The sequence below is a fragment of the Penicillium cosmopolitanum genome (assembly GCF_028827165.1).
Source record: "Penicillium cosmopolitanum strain IBT 29677 chromosome Unknown utg000008l:1.0-4398992.0:1.0-4402845.0, whole genome shotgun sequence".
Taxonomy (NCBI): Eukaryota; Fungi; Ascomycota; class Eurotiomycetes; order Eurotiales; family Aspergillaceae; genus Penicillium; species Penicillium cosmopolitanum.
Window position 1 is genome coordinate 1,798,082 of NW_026622678.1, and position 14,747 is coordinate 1,812,828.

The 14,747-nt window shown below is 50.6% G+C and overlaps 5 protein-coding genes across 5 annotated transcripts; 2 read left to right on the forward strand and 3 right to left on the reverse strand.

Moving 5' to 3' along the window:
• Positions 1-239: 239 nt before the first annotated feature.
• N7509_007245 (snoRNA-binding rRNA-processing protein IMP4) lies at positions 240-1,173 on the forward strand (the record flags this gene model as incomplete). The annotated part of the gene is made up of 2 exons (XM_056631882.1): positions 240-245; positions 301-1,173. 2 exons carry the CDS (start codon positions 240-242, stop codon positions 1,171-1,173), a joined length of 879 nt encoding a protein of 292 aa, XP_056487433.1.
• Positions 1,174-2,975: 1,802 nt separating this feature from the next.
• On the reverse strand, positions 2,976-4,266 carry N7509_007246 (BRCT domain protein; the record flags this gene model as incomplete). The annotated part of the gene is made up of 5 exons (XM_056631883.1): positions 2,976-3,509; positions 3,569-3,666; positions 3,726-3,785; positions 3,841-4,029; positions 4,095-4,266. 5 exons carry the CDS (start codon positions 4,264-4,266, stop codon positions 2,976-2,978), a joined length of 1,053 nt encoding a protein of 350 aa, XP_056487434.1.
• A 490-nt stretch (positions 4,267-4,756) lies between these two features.
• N7509_007247 (bifunctional anthranilate synthase/indole-3-glycerol-phosphate synthase) lies at positions 4,757-7,039 on the reverse strand (the record flags this gene model as incomplete). The annotated part of the gene is made up of 1 exon (XM_056631884.1): positions 4,757-7,039. The coding sequence occupies one exon, from the start codon at positions 7,037-7,039 to the stop codon at positions 4,757-4,759; it is 2,283 nt and encodes a 760-aa protein (XP_056487435.1).
• A 383-nt stretch (positions 7,040-7,422) lies between these two features.
• N7509_007248 (nucleoporin) lies at positions 7,423-13,089 on the forward strand (the record flags this gene model as incomplete). Its single annotated transcript, XM_056631885.1, has 6 exons — positions 7,423-7,490; positions 7,544-8,483; positions 8,539-8,659; positions 8,721-9,926; positions 9,989-11,676; positions 11,734-13,089. The coding sequence occupies 6 exons, from the start codon at positions 7,423-7,425 to the stop codon at positions 13,087-13,089; spliced, it is 5,379 nt and encodes a 1,792-aa protein (XP_056487436.1).
• A 418-nt stretch (positions 13,090-13,507) lies between these two features.
• Positions 13,508-14,520, reverse strand: N7509_007249 (Smr domain-containing protein; the record flags this gene model as incomplete). The annotated part of the gene is made up of 4 exons (XM_056631886.1): positions 13,508-13,853; positions 13,962-14,212; positions 14,331-14,431; positions 14,487-14,520. 4 exons carry the CDS (start codon positions 14,518-14,520, stop codon positions 13,508-13,510), a joined length of 732 nt encoding a protein of 243 aa, XP_056487437.1.
• Positions 14,521-14,747: the final 227 nt, after the last annotated feature.

Here is a 14,747-nt window from a genome sequence, read left to right on the forward strand (position 1 = left end):
ATAGGCTCACGTCACGTCCAGCTCTTTGTCATAAAAAGGCCCGACAAAAGAAAGTCGAAAAGTCTGGGTGGACAAAAAGCGCCTCCGCATCTGCGATCCGGATTCTCTATCAGTGGGATCCCACTACGGCAGGCGGAAGCCTCCATCTGCGCAGCCCCGGAGTTTGCAAGAAAAAAAAAGTTGCCCGCCTCCAATCTTTTTGGAGATCATCTACATTTTGCAGCCACACTTTTTGCAACATGTTGGTATGTGTATACCACTTGCTCTGGGATTTTCTGCATATTCTAACTTTCATAATAGCGCCGACAAACCCGCGAACGCCGTGATTATCTCTATCGGAGAGCCCTGCTGCTCCGCGATGCCTCTATCGCCGAGAAGCGAGCCCAGCTCAAGGCCTCTCTCGCCTCTGGAAAACCTCTAGATCCCACGATCGCAAACGACAAGTCTCTTCGCGAAGATTTCAAATACGATGAATCGAAGGGCCAGGATGACGAGGTGGATATTGACGACGAATACGCCTTGACGTCCGGCGTCATCGACCCCCGGCCTTTGGTCACCACATCTCGCTCGCCTTCTGCTCGTCTCGGCGCTTTTGCCAAGGAGATTCGACTTTTGCTTCCCACTGCCATTCGCCTCAATCGTGGTAACCTCGTTCTTCCTGACCTCGTCTCAAGCGCAACCTCCGCTTCCTTGACCGACATGATTCTTCTGCACGAGCACCGTGGTACACCTACCGCCATGACTATTTGCCATCTTCCCCACGGCCCGACTGCCAGTTTCTCGCTTCACAACGTCGTTCTTCGCGCCGATATTCCTAACTCCGCCCGTGGTACTGTCTCGGAGAGCTACCCCCACCTGGTCTTCGAGGGCTTCACCACAAAGCTAGGTACCCGCGTCGTTCAGATTCTGAAGCACCTTTTCCCTCCCCGTGAAACCGGAAAGGTTGGAAACCGTGTCGTCAGCTTCGTCAACAAGGAAGACAGCATTGAGGTCCGACACCATGTTTTTGTCAAGACCGGATATCGGGACGTTGAGCTTGCTGAGGTCGGACCGCGCATGACGATGCGACTCTTCGAAATCCGGGGCGGTACCCTCGAGAAGGGCTCCAGTGGTGACATTGAATGGGCGCTCACTCAGTACACAAGGACTAGCAGAAAGAAGGATTACCTCTGAAGTGTCCACGAATTTTCATCATGGTGTCGATTGCAGGCGTGAAAAGATATGGCATATGGGATTTTTTGGCAATTTATTGGTCAATTAACTGGCGCATCGGTGTTAAGGGTTATTAAAAAGCTCCTGTTTTACCAACTCATGTACTTAGACTCTTATTTTACCTTCATAACAATACCCTATGGGAATGAGATAGGTTGGTGGTGACAAGTCCCCGGCCTTTTCAGTAATGCGAAATAAGAAATTTGTTGAAAGTTCTGACAGCATACTGGGTATTTCATTGAGTAAGAGTAAAACTTCAAGGGTTAATAATTAGAGAGAAGCAAACATAGCGTCATTCAGAGTGAGCGAAAAACACGGGTGAACATAAGAGTGAGCGAAAGACACGGGACACAAGAACGGCCGGATCAGATTTCTAGCTCAAGCCAGGTGAACCATCCAATCATCTTGAGAGACTCGGGAGAAATATTCCAAGGTTGGTCTCCGTCTCTGGAGGTACAGGGGAGCGTCGCAGAAGTTTTATTATTTATTTTTTACATGAGATGTAGAGTTGAGTATCCGGATCACAACGTATCGACATGTTATCTCCACCTTGCGGTTTTGGGACGATGATCCTTTGCCGCACGCGTGTTTGGTAACGCAGGCGGTTGTTGTTCAAGGCTGGAAGAGGTAAAACGAGTTCGAGTGCCTCAAAATATGAGCTCTGGGACTCTCGAATTCACTGCAATAGTAATGGCGAGCTTTACTTTGCCCTCCCCATTTGCGAGACACCACGGCGTATCAGCCCGCAGCTTGTTCTTGAATTCTGAGACTCCGACTTCAATGACAAGAGATGGCCATCGATTTTCAGGGGTGAGAGGGTGAATAGGGCGAAACTTGAAGTTGGTTGGGGTGTCGAGTTCGAGCGAGGTGCAGTAGGAATCATAATATACTACTAGTACTAGTACTACATCCAGGGAGATCTAAGGCAAGAGCGCTCGTGGACCTGCTGTGACGTACTCTAAATACATACGGGAAAGTATAGTGGTGATTGCCATACTACTAGTAGTATATTTTGGATATACGGTCGTTCTTTCCGTGTTATTCAAGTTTGGACTTCAAGTTGTTGACGGCGGGAAGGTACAATGGTCTTGCCCAGGTGCAAAAGTTGGAAACTTCCTATTGCCCACCATTCAAGTTATCAACTGCCTTCTAATGGCAGACTACTAGTAGCTACCTACGATGGAATATATTGGCTACTCCATTCCATCTTGGGTAGCTAATTGTTCCCCTTGGGGGGGGGCAGAGATCAGGGCGCTCAACTAGTCTCTAGCCTTTTTAGTTTACTTATACCTCATACTACAGCCTGGGTCAGAAACTACTACTTGTATAAATCCTATGGCAGCTCTCTATTTATTGATACCGGTACTAATTACCTTAAAAAACTTCTAAGTACTGAATGAGCAGTTTCCTACTAGATTCAAATCCCACTGGCAGTGTCCAGGTAGGACCTCAGGATCGTGATACCTTACTAGTGGTTGCTCAAGGCTTTCCCTACACTACTTAGTAGGTACTCAAGTACTCCATACTATACTTATCACCAAAAATCTATTGAAAATCACGCACTGCTTGGAGGTATGTCAGATTCAATTTGAGATACACTGCAAAATGAGACCGATATCGCCCTGTTTTCGTTAGCCGCAGCTTATTATTTCTTCTCGCATCCTCGCTAAACCCTAGAACATGACTCTGAATATCAAATGCCCAGTGATCCTTCGCTTAGCCTCTCGTCCGATCGTCATGTTATTGGCTTTTATCATCTCTTCTCAACTACCTCGGTCTGCAACAACTTCAGAGGGCTCCTCTGCTGTGTTAATCTTTTCCTCTGGCTTGTTCGTAGTAGATGGTCCGAATTCCATCAATATGAGCGATTCCAGCAAGACATGACCCTCGCTCAGTCCCTCGGAGGGTCCATCTAGGTTCTTTGTGGCACTGTCACTGGCGGGCTGTTCGGGCACTGGATTGACTGTATCCTGAACGTCGACTTGAGTCGGGCCGCAGGGATCCTGGTAGCTCTTCAGGTAATCCGTAAAGATGTTTTCGTAGATCTCCATTGCATACCAGCCCTCATGCGCAGGCAGGGGCTCTCCAGCGTCATTGCATTTGGGCAGTGGCATCTTTTTATCGGCTCGACTTTCCCATTCCTTGCCAGTTTTTTCTTTGAAGAACTCGGCAAAGGCTTTCATGGCAGCGGAAAGGTTCTTCTGTGCAGGTAAGAGGAGGTGGACTTTCGACGTACCAACCCGGCTGTACTTTGCATAAGTGCTGTAGCTGGGTTGTTTTGCAAATGATTGCATGATCTATATACTTGTCAGTAAGCCACAACTTGAATAGCCTGAAGAGACATATTAGAGCATACCGCCAGCTGGTACTTCTCACGCTGGCGCGGGGGATTGCAAGGCCGCACGATTGTTGCTTTCCAGAGATCTCCATTGTCAGGTTCTTGATAGACTCGGCCTGGCGATGTCTCACGTCAGTGAAATCAACAGACAGGGAACGAATGTGACTTTAGATACCTCGATTCGTTCCCTTCGCTCCTTTGGTACCCTTCTTTGGCGTTGGTAGAAATGGATCCCCTATTCGTAACGCAGTTAGGAAAAATATTGATGCCAGGAAAGCACATTCACGCACATATTTTTTGCGGGGATTTGGACACCGCTGGAGACTGTGCAGTTGCTTCATTCGTTTTCCTTTCCGATAAGAGATTCGACCAGAGATATGGAGCCTCTTTCAGGGGCCGGCGTGTTTTAGAAAGTAGGGAATCCTCAAGCCAGTCAAAGGAGACGATCTTGACATTTTTCAGACTCTTGGCTTCTTTGACTGTGATTGATTAGATTTGGAAGTTGTTCAAATACAATAACGAAGTGAAGATAGAGAAAACTTACCCACTTCAACATTTTGCTTGTAGGCTTCCTTTGTAGTGACGAGATGTGTTGTTCTGCTGTCAACGTTCTTCGTGTAGTCGCCGCCATTGGCTCGAACCCACTGGGGGATCTTGTCTGCATCCTGGAGTTTTCCCACCGAACAGAGTCTAATTTTCTCAAATGTCTTGCCCATTTTGCTCTTAGCTGGCGAAAAGTGATGATCAAGTCAGCGCAAGCTTTTCTAGTAGATTAAAGGCGTATGGAAAGACAAGCGGTTGGGGAACAGTGTAGAAAGGTGGCTTACCAAGAATGAAGAATCTTGAGTATTGATTCGAAGGACAGCTGGTGAGAGCCTGAGATGGTAGTAGTAGTAAAGCTCCCCAGGTGATGACGATCTGGCTCGGCCAGGGATTGGATTTTCAGCTAGAAGCTGACGATGGAGTAGATGTAAGAGGAAGATGAGAATTCAGGGTAGATTCATGTGACAACGTAGATAGATCCGGTGGAGATGCAAATGGGATGTTACAAAGGAAAATAAGGAAAGAGACAAGAAGGGAGATAGTTGACATGCCGAGAAGTGAATTGACAAGTATCTAAAAGATAACCGAAAGATTGGGATTTCTATGAACAAGAATTGAACTAATTGTGAGGTGAGAAGAGAAGTCACCTAGCACTGGCATGAATCATGAACGAACGCTTTTGGCCGCTTTTACAAAGGCACGGATCTTGTCCAGATCTTGTGAGCCATTTGTTTCGACACCAGAGCTGACATCCAGTCCAACCACCTTGGATCCCGCTTTGCCAAGCTTGGTAACAGTGTCGACGACGTTGTCGGGGTTCAGACCACCCGCAAGAATGACCCGCAAACCTTCATCGCTTTCAAGGACCCTTTGTACGCCCGCCTCCTCCAGAAGTTGTCCAGATCCACCGGCACCGGAGTCCAGCAACGGAAGTGTGTGGTAGGCACGGCGCGCAATTCCAATATCGCCTGGCGCGAATTTGCGAATCACAGGCACAGGAATCAAACTTGCCCACTCCAATGGTTCTGAGCCGTGGAGTTGAACAATATCAAGTCCCAACTTTTGTTGTTGCGAAAGCACGTATGACAGCGGCTGATTCATGAACACACCGACAAGTTGTGCACGAGAGGGGTGACGCAGCACATTAATCGAGTTTTCGAACCATTCCGTTGAAGTTGCCTTCGAGGCAGGCTCTGATCCAAGCACCGGTCGGGGTGTAAACTTGACAACTTGAGAGATACGGAGAGCGACGTCGTCTGGTACCAGTCTTGACCTGCCCTGGACCATGATGATGCCGATCAGATCAGCACCGGCTTCGATGGCGGCCTTGGCGGCTTCCTCAGATCGGGTGCCACAGATCTTGACCAAGGGCGAGCTTGATGACGCGGAAGTCTTGTCAGTGGATCCACCAAGAAGTTGCGCAACAAAGGCCGCTGTGTCTGGAGCCCGCATCAGAGCCTCTCCAACCAGGATGGCCTTGACACCCTCACTCTTGTATGCCTCCACATCCTTCGGACCCGTGATACCACTCAGAGCGCACACAATGGTGCTTTCCGGCACTTGATCCATGAGACGACTTGTGGTACCGAGATCGACTTCAAAGCTAGTCAAATCCCGGTTATTGACACCGATCACTTGCGAGCCGAGATCGACCGCAATCTTCATCTCCTCGGGGGTGTTAACTTCGACAAGAGGCTCCATTCCCAGACTGCGAGAGTAGTTGTATAGGCGTGTGAGAAGTTCGGTGCTAAGCATCTTCACAATTAACAAAACAGTGTCAGCGCCGGCAAGACGCGCCTCCAGAATTTGGTATTCATCAAAGACAAATTCTTTGCGTAGAATGGCCGGTCGGTTAGTGAACCCCTCCAGGCTCTGGCGAACTGCACGAAGATCATCAATAGTACCCTTAAACCATTCGGGTTCGGTCAAAACAGAGATTACACTGGCGCCAGCTTTGGCATAGTCGCGTGCTTGAGCGGGGGCGCACACGTCCGCGGAAATGATGCCCTTAGAGGGAGATGCTCGCTTGATCTCGGCCATCAGAGATAGAGGATAGTCCGATTGTCTCAAACGGTCAGGGAACGAGATCTGTGGCGGCGCGATGTTCAGATCGTAAGCAGCCTGAAGAGCCTCGGGGCGTGATGCATGGATTTTCTTCTGCTCATCAACGGCGTTTCTACGATGAGCATAGATCTTATCAAGAATGGAGAGCTTCTTGTCCGCGGGAGCAGCGGGCTTAGCGGCGTCCTTGACTGGAGTCGCGAGACCCTTGTTGTTCCCAGCCCAGGTGCCCGAGGTGAGCTTGAGGAAGTTCTTAAACATTGTTCGCCCATACTCGGTCAAAATGCTTTCCGGGTGGAATTGGACGCCCTCCACTGCAAGTTCCTTGTGTCGGATTCCCTGGATGACACTCTTACCGCTACCGTTCTCGAGCTCAGCCCACGACGAGACCTCCAAACAGTCCGGGATGGTCGAATGGGTTCCGGCAAGTGAGTGATAACGAGTGACGGAGAGGACAGTAGGCAATCCCTCGTAGACTCCCCGAGCGTCATGCTTCAACACCGATGTCTTGCCGTGGAGGATCTCACCCGTCACATCGACCTTGCCTCCGAAGGATTGAATGATACATTGCTGACCCATGCATACACCGAAAATAGGAATTTTCCCGCTGAAGTGCTTAATCGCAGCATTGCTAATTCCCGCATCGGTTGAGGGGTGTCCAGGTCCGGGGCTGATCACTAGCTGAGTAGGCTTCTTCGCAACCAAATCCTCCACAGTGGTTTCGTCGTTGCGGATGACAGTGACTGTGGCACCCTCGAGCACCAAGTATTGGTAGACATTCCACGTAAACGAGTCGTAGTTGTCGATAAGAATAACATTGGAAGCGCTATCCAGGCGGGCAACCTTGGTGGGATGGTGGGGTGAATGGTCGACGAGATCTGCCATGGCTGCTGTAGGTGGTCGTGGAGGGGAAGGAGAGGAGGTGGCAGATGGAGAGTAAGACCCGAATTGAAAGTACCTCACTGTAATGATCGGATCGTCGTAATCGTCGTAATCACCAAAAAGCAAAGAACCAAGCCAACTGATTGACTCGAGTGACTCAAAAGGACCGACATATGGTTGGGTTCGCAAACCTTCACCGCCCAACACTAGTCCCAGATAGGCAATGCGGATTGTTTGACTTCGCGCCGCGGTGAAAGATGTTTTTCTGCTGGAGCTCCCCGAAAGCTATCTGAGCTATCATTGTGATCGATCCTGTTGTCGCCTTCTCTTTCTCACTCGTCCTCACTTTATCCTCTGGTCTTATGATGATCTAATTGTCCTGCCAAATGGCTCCCATCCCGGAGGCCTATTTCCCGTCCCTGGACAAGTGCTTCTCCGGGGACTCTCAGCTCTTGTACGACCTCACTGACCTTCTTGGGTTGAAATTTGATACTGATCGTTTGATAGGTCCTGGAAGAATGCATTTCTCTATACGAATGACGCCGAACGCCTGACCGACGATGTAGACAATGTCGCCGCCTTCCTTTCGCACCCCGACAGCACTCAGCAATTATCCCAGAGTCTGAGCCCTTTCTCCCGCCCTTCCGCGAAATCTAAGTCCGAATTCGAGTCCAAGACCGCCGCAATCCATGCCGAAACGAATTCGAAAAGCTCATTCGATCTGAAGGAGATCAAGGCAGATGCGCAATGGCTCAGTCAGACCGCCAATATCGACGAGATTACCGCTCTGCGCATCGCTATCCTCGAATGGCAGGATCGCCCAGCCGCACGTCTCACAACTAAGTTTCCCAATGAGGAGGCTACGAGTCTGCAAAGCGCGGCGGGTGTCGACAACCTTCGTGTTTCGGTAGCTGGCCCGAACCTCGCCAGTATCTTGAGGCAAACTGGCGGTGATGACAATACGTCTTCCTTCGACACGGAAAGAAACCGACGCTTGCGACTACGCAATATCTACATCTCCGAGCGTGGCCATACCCTAAAGACCCTCCGCAAGCTGCTGGTTCTATCCCTTCACGATCGTGCAAACGACTCACACAACTCTGACGAGGCGGGCGCCGCGCGCAAACTTGCATTGTCCAAGCTAGGCATGTCTCTGTTCAGAGAGAAAGCAGCCGGTGATGGATTGAAGCAATTTTTGGAAGAGTGTATCGCCAGCATTCGAAGGCGCCTAAAGGACGTGGCCGCAGATGGCGGTTGGCTGGGCGCCTCTGAGAGTAACCAAGAAACAGAAGCCGCCTGGAAGACAACCCTAGTAGAGGAAATTGTACATATCCTCCAGCTGATGTTTCATTCTCTTCAACAATCAACGGAAGTGCCCTCTGGAATCCTTGTGGAGTCCTGGCTGGAGCTGATGGCGGAGTATGACTTTTTGGAATATTTGCAAGTGGTAAGTGACGACATTGATGGAATTTTAGGACCTTGAATGCTGACTAGCACTACAGCCTTGCGAGCAACCCAAGGAGCTGCTATTACCACTCCAATCTTTTGTTTCGCTGACCACCCTCGCCTTCTTGAAAGTTTCCCTTGTGATCGGATCCATGGGGGGACCCGAACACGCCCCCAGTCATCTCCTGTGGAAAGGACGCATATTTTCTCTCCAAGGAAAGGATACCTAGAATAACAGAGATCTTACTCAACGCCTGCACGACGACGACAATGGTCACTGCCAACCCAGCTGCATTCTCCTGGGGTTTGATACTTTACACTTTGCAAAACCTAGCTTCCAAAGAGCAACAAGATCGAGAGATGAAGCAACTGAATAGTGCTGTGGAATCTTTCCAAGCGCGTACCGCAGGGCCGTCTGGGGGATCTGAGCCGTCTCTTTACGAAGACTTGATTGACTGTGCTCGACCACCGCATATGAATGAGGAGCAGGACCCTCTGCTTTATCTGACTTCTGATCAGGTCAGAGATTTGGCCTTCAGCACGATCATCACACTCTCTGCCAAGGCGGGGTCTATGTCAGCAATCGATGATGGTTTAACATACCGTTGGACGCGTCTGGCTATGCTTGATCTTGTTCGCGAGACAATCAGATACACTGACTATTCACCCGAGATTGTGGAGGCTCTGTTGGCAATTCTCAGTGGGACGCCAAACTCTTCGTCCTGTCCCTCAGAAGATTCGCTTAGCCCTGCCAGTGAACCAAAGTCTGTCTTTGCCAAAACTCCAATACTTATGGATGAGATCTTCCGCGTCTCACGTTCCAGATTTCCGTACGAAACAGTCCCATTTCTGAAGCTCTGCCGTGCGCTCGTGAGTCCACACTTGATCAATGAGGACGGCCTACCAGAGATTGTCGAAGAACTCGAGAGTATCAGTACCTTCACACAGGCAGTCACGTCAGACTTCCAGGGATACGAGACGATTCGAGAAGATGAGAATGCCAACTTCGTGTCCCTGACACAAGCCCTTCCGATGTTCGAGTCTCTTTCCCACAGTCGTCTGGTCAGCAATGAGCCGGATAATGCTCTTGTGGTACACGGGTCGTCGGAGATTCCAGCCACGGCTGTTGGACAAGTTATTTCTGAATCGAGACCGGCCGTCATTATGTGGCAACATGAGTATTCGTGTCTGAGCTACTTGGGAAGCTGGTTAGAAGAGTGGAGTGAGAGTGGCGGTGACACTTCTGGCTGGGATCCCGAGTGTGGCACCGAGATAATCGGTCTCCTAGCTGACCTTGTGGCTAGCTCTCAAGATGTCCACACCCATGACTCCCCGGGTACTAGCGCGAAGAGAATTTTGGAAATGGCCAGTGATGGGCTGTCGCGCCAAGGCGATATCATCTCGGTGGTGTTGGATATCTTTGAGCGCAACCTACAGAATGTTGGTTCGCGGGTGGTGCTGTGGAGGCATTGGATCTACTGATGGTCTGCATGCAATTCATCCAAGAGGTTCTCCATGTCCTTCCCAACAGAATCTGGCCATTTTTGAGTCGCAGCAGCTTCATCGGGTCAGACGGCAAAGGCGGAGTATTAGCTGCGATCATTTCGGCAGTAGAGATCCCCGCTGGGGAGTATCCATTCCTTCTCAGCACCCTTCGCTTGTTCGAGGCTGCTGTCGACGATGCTGTCTCACGCGCAGTACTTCGCAAGTGCCCTGGTAGTGTTTCGGGCAAATCGACAATCGCATCGGACTGGAGTGCGGGTATCCCCTCCCATGTCATGAGAACTATTTTGCTGAATTTCACCCGGACAATGGTTGAGATTTTCAACAGCAATGGTAACTGGAGGTTCAACTTCCCTGAGCAACAATTCGGCATTAGTGCTGGTCTTGCCAAGGTTTTCGATCGCATCCTTTACTACGTCTACGGAATCAATGATTCTACGAAACTTGAATCAAAAATCACTGGCGTGTTTTCTGATTCTGCGGCCTACATTCTGGACATGCTGCGGCCTCGTTCAGCCACTGACCTACCTTTTAACGCTATCCTCCGGCTGATCACCGATGGTCTCCAAACTCCACCTACCCTTCACCTCCGCTACCTTGACCTAGTTGTTGACCAGGTCAGCTCCACTCTCAGGCTGAGTGATAAGCTTGTCCAGTCGGCACGACTCGCTGAGAAGCCCGCCTCACTTCTCGAGGAGCAATTGTTCAAAGCTACCCCGGTTCTGACCAAACTTTACGCTCTTAATGATGCCTACAAACTGCCGGTTGTATCGTTATTGGACACCTTGGTCACAAGTGCTTCTTCAAATTCCGACAAGGAACCTCCATCTCTTGTTGGTCATCTTGGGGCAGAGTCGGCTTGCCTTTTCCTTGACGTGCTCGCCCAGCTTGATAAGTCACTTAACGACAAGCCTCTGCTTCTTGCGATCTGGCACCTGCTGTCGACCTTTGTGAGCAAACGTCAACAATGGTTGGCCGTTTTCATTCTCACTGGCGCATCTCCTCGTCAAACTTTGAAGAAGACAGATACCGGTGGCCCGAAGATGAGAGGCGCGCCATTCTTACAAATTGCTCTTGATAAGCTTGCCCATCTCGAGAAGGAAGATCCTCAAGTGGCTTTATCCCTACTTCAGTTTGTTTCTCGAGCCCAGGAAAACTGGCCATGGGCTTCGCCTCACCTGCAAAAACACACTCAATTCTTCGACGGCATATTACATTATGTTTCGAAGCTGAAAATTTCCGCTCTGCCTGTATCCGAGCAAATATTTGCGACACGTATTGCGGCCGTTGTTACAGACATCTGCGCTGTTTACCTCTTCCCATTCAAGGAACTGATCAGGGGAGCACCATCAGATAAAGCAACTCTTGAGCGAGGTCGGAAATTCTTCGCTGACCTCATCCCCCTGGTACAGTGGCTATCTAAGGATGCCGTGGAGGTCTCAGCTTACAATGCTTCTTTGCACACCAACTTGAAGAAAAACTTCGAGAGGCGCTACTCCGGTTGCAAGATGACGGACTTCAAGAGATCTGCACTTGAGTCCCGCACTCTAGGACGTGATTACTACTACAACCTGGGTATGGGACAACAGCTCTTGTCGTATGACTTTGCCTGGGCGGGAAACCGCAAACAAGGCTTCTCCGAGGAGTTTGAGAGGGCCAACATCAACCTGTCACTTGTTGAAGCACAGATGGTAAGTTTTGTCTGAATATTTCGATTAATTTGTGGATCGTTCCTAACAATTTTGCAGACTCTTCTAAACAGCTGGAAATTCTTCGCTGTTGAACATTGCCAGGACTTTATGAGAGCTGGCCAAATGGTACCCATCTTGATGGCAGAGGTAGCACAGAAATGCCTTGAAGCCAATAGTCGACCTGTCCCGCCAGAGGCCATCTTCGCACGTATTCAGCAAGTTCGAGTTGATTTTGCCCAGGCACTGACTCAATGTCTCGTTGAAGAGGGAGCTAGAGGTGCTGAGGTGTTTCAATTGCTCGAAGTGGTTTGGAAAGCACTGCGCTCTCGTCACCCAACCTACGAGGCAGCCCTCGTTGCCGATGACACAGAATACTATCGCTCCCTCCTCAATGTGCTATTCTTAGCCCTCCAATTCCATGTGGATGTGCCCCGATTGCAGAATCAGCCAGAGGTCCTCACGAAGGCGGCGAAGGTCTCATCCAATATTCCAGTCATTGTGGAAGTTGTCAAGACTGTTGTCGCACAAGGCTTCCGATCCCTGACCTCATATTTGCACGACGAGCCGGATAAGTGCACGCCCAAGGATTTTGCGATCATCATTGCCATTCTCCAGACTTGTCTGCAGGTCAAGGACGCCGATCGACTCTTTGAGTATATCACATTCCACGTCCAGGACAACGAAACCGTCCGACACGCGACAACACTCTTCTCGTGGGCAGATCAGCTAGCAATCGCCGGCGACCCTGTCTACGGCGAAGTCAGCCTTTCGTTCCTTGTTAAGCTCTCCACTCTCCCCATGCTAGCGGAACACCTCGCTGTGGAGGGAGTCCTAGGCAAGCTGTCGACATGCCGCCTCACCAACATCCTCCAACAACCCAAGGGATTCGGACCCTTCGACACTGTCTCCCGACTGTACACAATCTGGACCGGCGGTTTCCTCCCGTTGTGTCTAAACCTCCTTTTCAACGTCGTCCGTGCCGCCCCCGAAGTATCCGCCTTCCTCAACCAATTCGAAGGCCAGCTCAACCGTGCCGCTGAAGCCTTTTCCCACGGCCACTCCACCCCGCAATCGCAATGGATTAGCCTGAGCATGGCATCAGAGGCATATTCACTTGCCCTGATCTCCGTCGCTTTGGACCGCTTCCGTCAAGCCGGACCCAGCGCTGGTCTAGACCCGCAGTCCATCCAGGAACTCAAGTGGGATAGATCACACGTCAAGGATGATATTGAAGAACTGCTCAGTCGCCGCCCGTACCTGCGTGGCCGTATCGTCGCCACTACTGATAAGGAGGCCGAGATGTCGAGGCAGCCGCCGCTGGACAAGAAGCGTGATGCTGAGAACCGGTTGGAAGAAAAGATCGTGATTGAGTTGGAGGATGTGCTGGCCTGTTTGAATGGCGGCGAGGAATGATGATACTCATGTCTTTTATAGCCTTGTTCTTCTTTTTTCAACTTGTTGTTTTTGCTATGTATTGCCTGGGCTGGGTTTGGGGTGTAGTCGATCAGTGCATCAAGATCCAATAAGATTTATTCTGCAATCTAAAATTGAGTCATGTGTGGTGTTGTCTAGATAAGCTACTTCTTACTAGTAACTATTACCGGTACTAGTATTCCAATCCAAGTAGACTTGGAACATTAACCTTGTATCATCTTGACAAATCGGGCATAAATATCCATTCATCACGAGTCGTAAATTCCCAGCCATAGATTGTTAGGGCACATCGCCCTAATCAAAAACTCACGCGTACCATGCAACTTTATAGAGCGACGAAAACACCGGCAGAAAGCCCCCAGTGAAGCGAGAAAGACGAAATAGACCCCATATATAATTACATCACCACACAGCACGCCTTCTCCATCTTGCGCAGAACCCTGGGCAACACCGCATTGACAATCTTTTCCACCTCATCCTGCTGTTGAGGCTGTTGCTGGTGTTGTTGCTGCTGGTGGTGTCCCTGCTGCTGGCCGGGGTACCCGCCGTACGAGCCGCCCTGGTGTGGTGCCTGGTGCGAAGGGTAGTCGGGCATGACCGCCTCGCCACCAGTCAGGTTGACGTAGATACGGCCGGCATTGTCCTCGGTGGCATATTTCAGGCCGAGTTCGTTGCAAACTTGTTCGACGCGAGGCTTGATCTTCTGGACATGGCCGGCGGAGTGGTTGCCCTTACCGACGATGCTGGAGGAATTCTGGTATTAGCAGTTTTCTTTTTCTTTTATCCCTAGTAGGTCTGTCGCGAAAACAGACATAGTTCAGGAAAAAGGGCAAGGAGGAGTGCAAACTTACACATGGAGGTGGTTTTGTCCATGGGACTTGGCATACTTAATGCGCTCCTCCAGGATCTCCTCCGCCTCTTCGACGAATTGGCCATGCAGATCGATCGTGTCCGCCGCTACGCGGCCATTGGCGTTGTTCTCACGGAAAATGTACTCGGACGCTTGCTTGTTGTATTGCTCCATCTTGCGGCCGTGGGCCTTTCCCTCCTCCGAAAGCTGTTTGGCGCCGGCGCCATCTCCGCTTGAGTAGGCTTCCTTCGACTAGAAGGGTGGAGTTAGGACGGATTGCGCCAGTGGGGATAGATCATCGCAACGCGATCGCGTGGAGAAAGGCAAAGAGGGAGAAGTATCAGAGGAATCAGAAGGATGTGTGGCATACCCGGTGAAAGCACTCGCCTCGCTTGGAGGCTTCCTGGCGCGCAAGATCGCGGAGGCGATCGTACTCGGCCTCGGAGTCACCGCTTTGGTCGTGGTTGAAGGCTAGGAGGTGTTAGATTCCGCGTTGTTTCAGGGAAGGGATTGGCGCGACACGTACCCCGCGAGCCCAGGTGGGACATTTGGTAGGACATGGTGTGGAGGGAGATCAATGAGGAAGTTAAGTTGGAACGGCGAAGAGTTCCTGAAGCTGAGGTGAGTGGGGAAAGGGCGAATCAAACCTTGAAATCCAACCAGGGACTGGGGACGAGACCCCGAGGTACTGGGACTGGACTGGGACTGCTGGTTCCTCCCAGGCGGGACCCGAAAAATCAGAACCCGATCGGGGGTTCCAGGCGTTCCATGGATCGATTGCGGCACG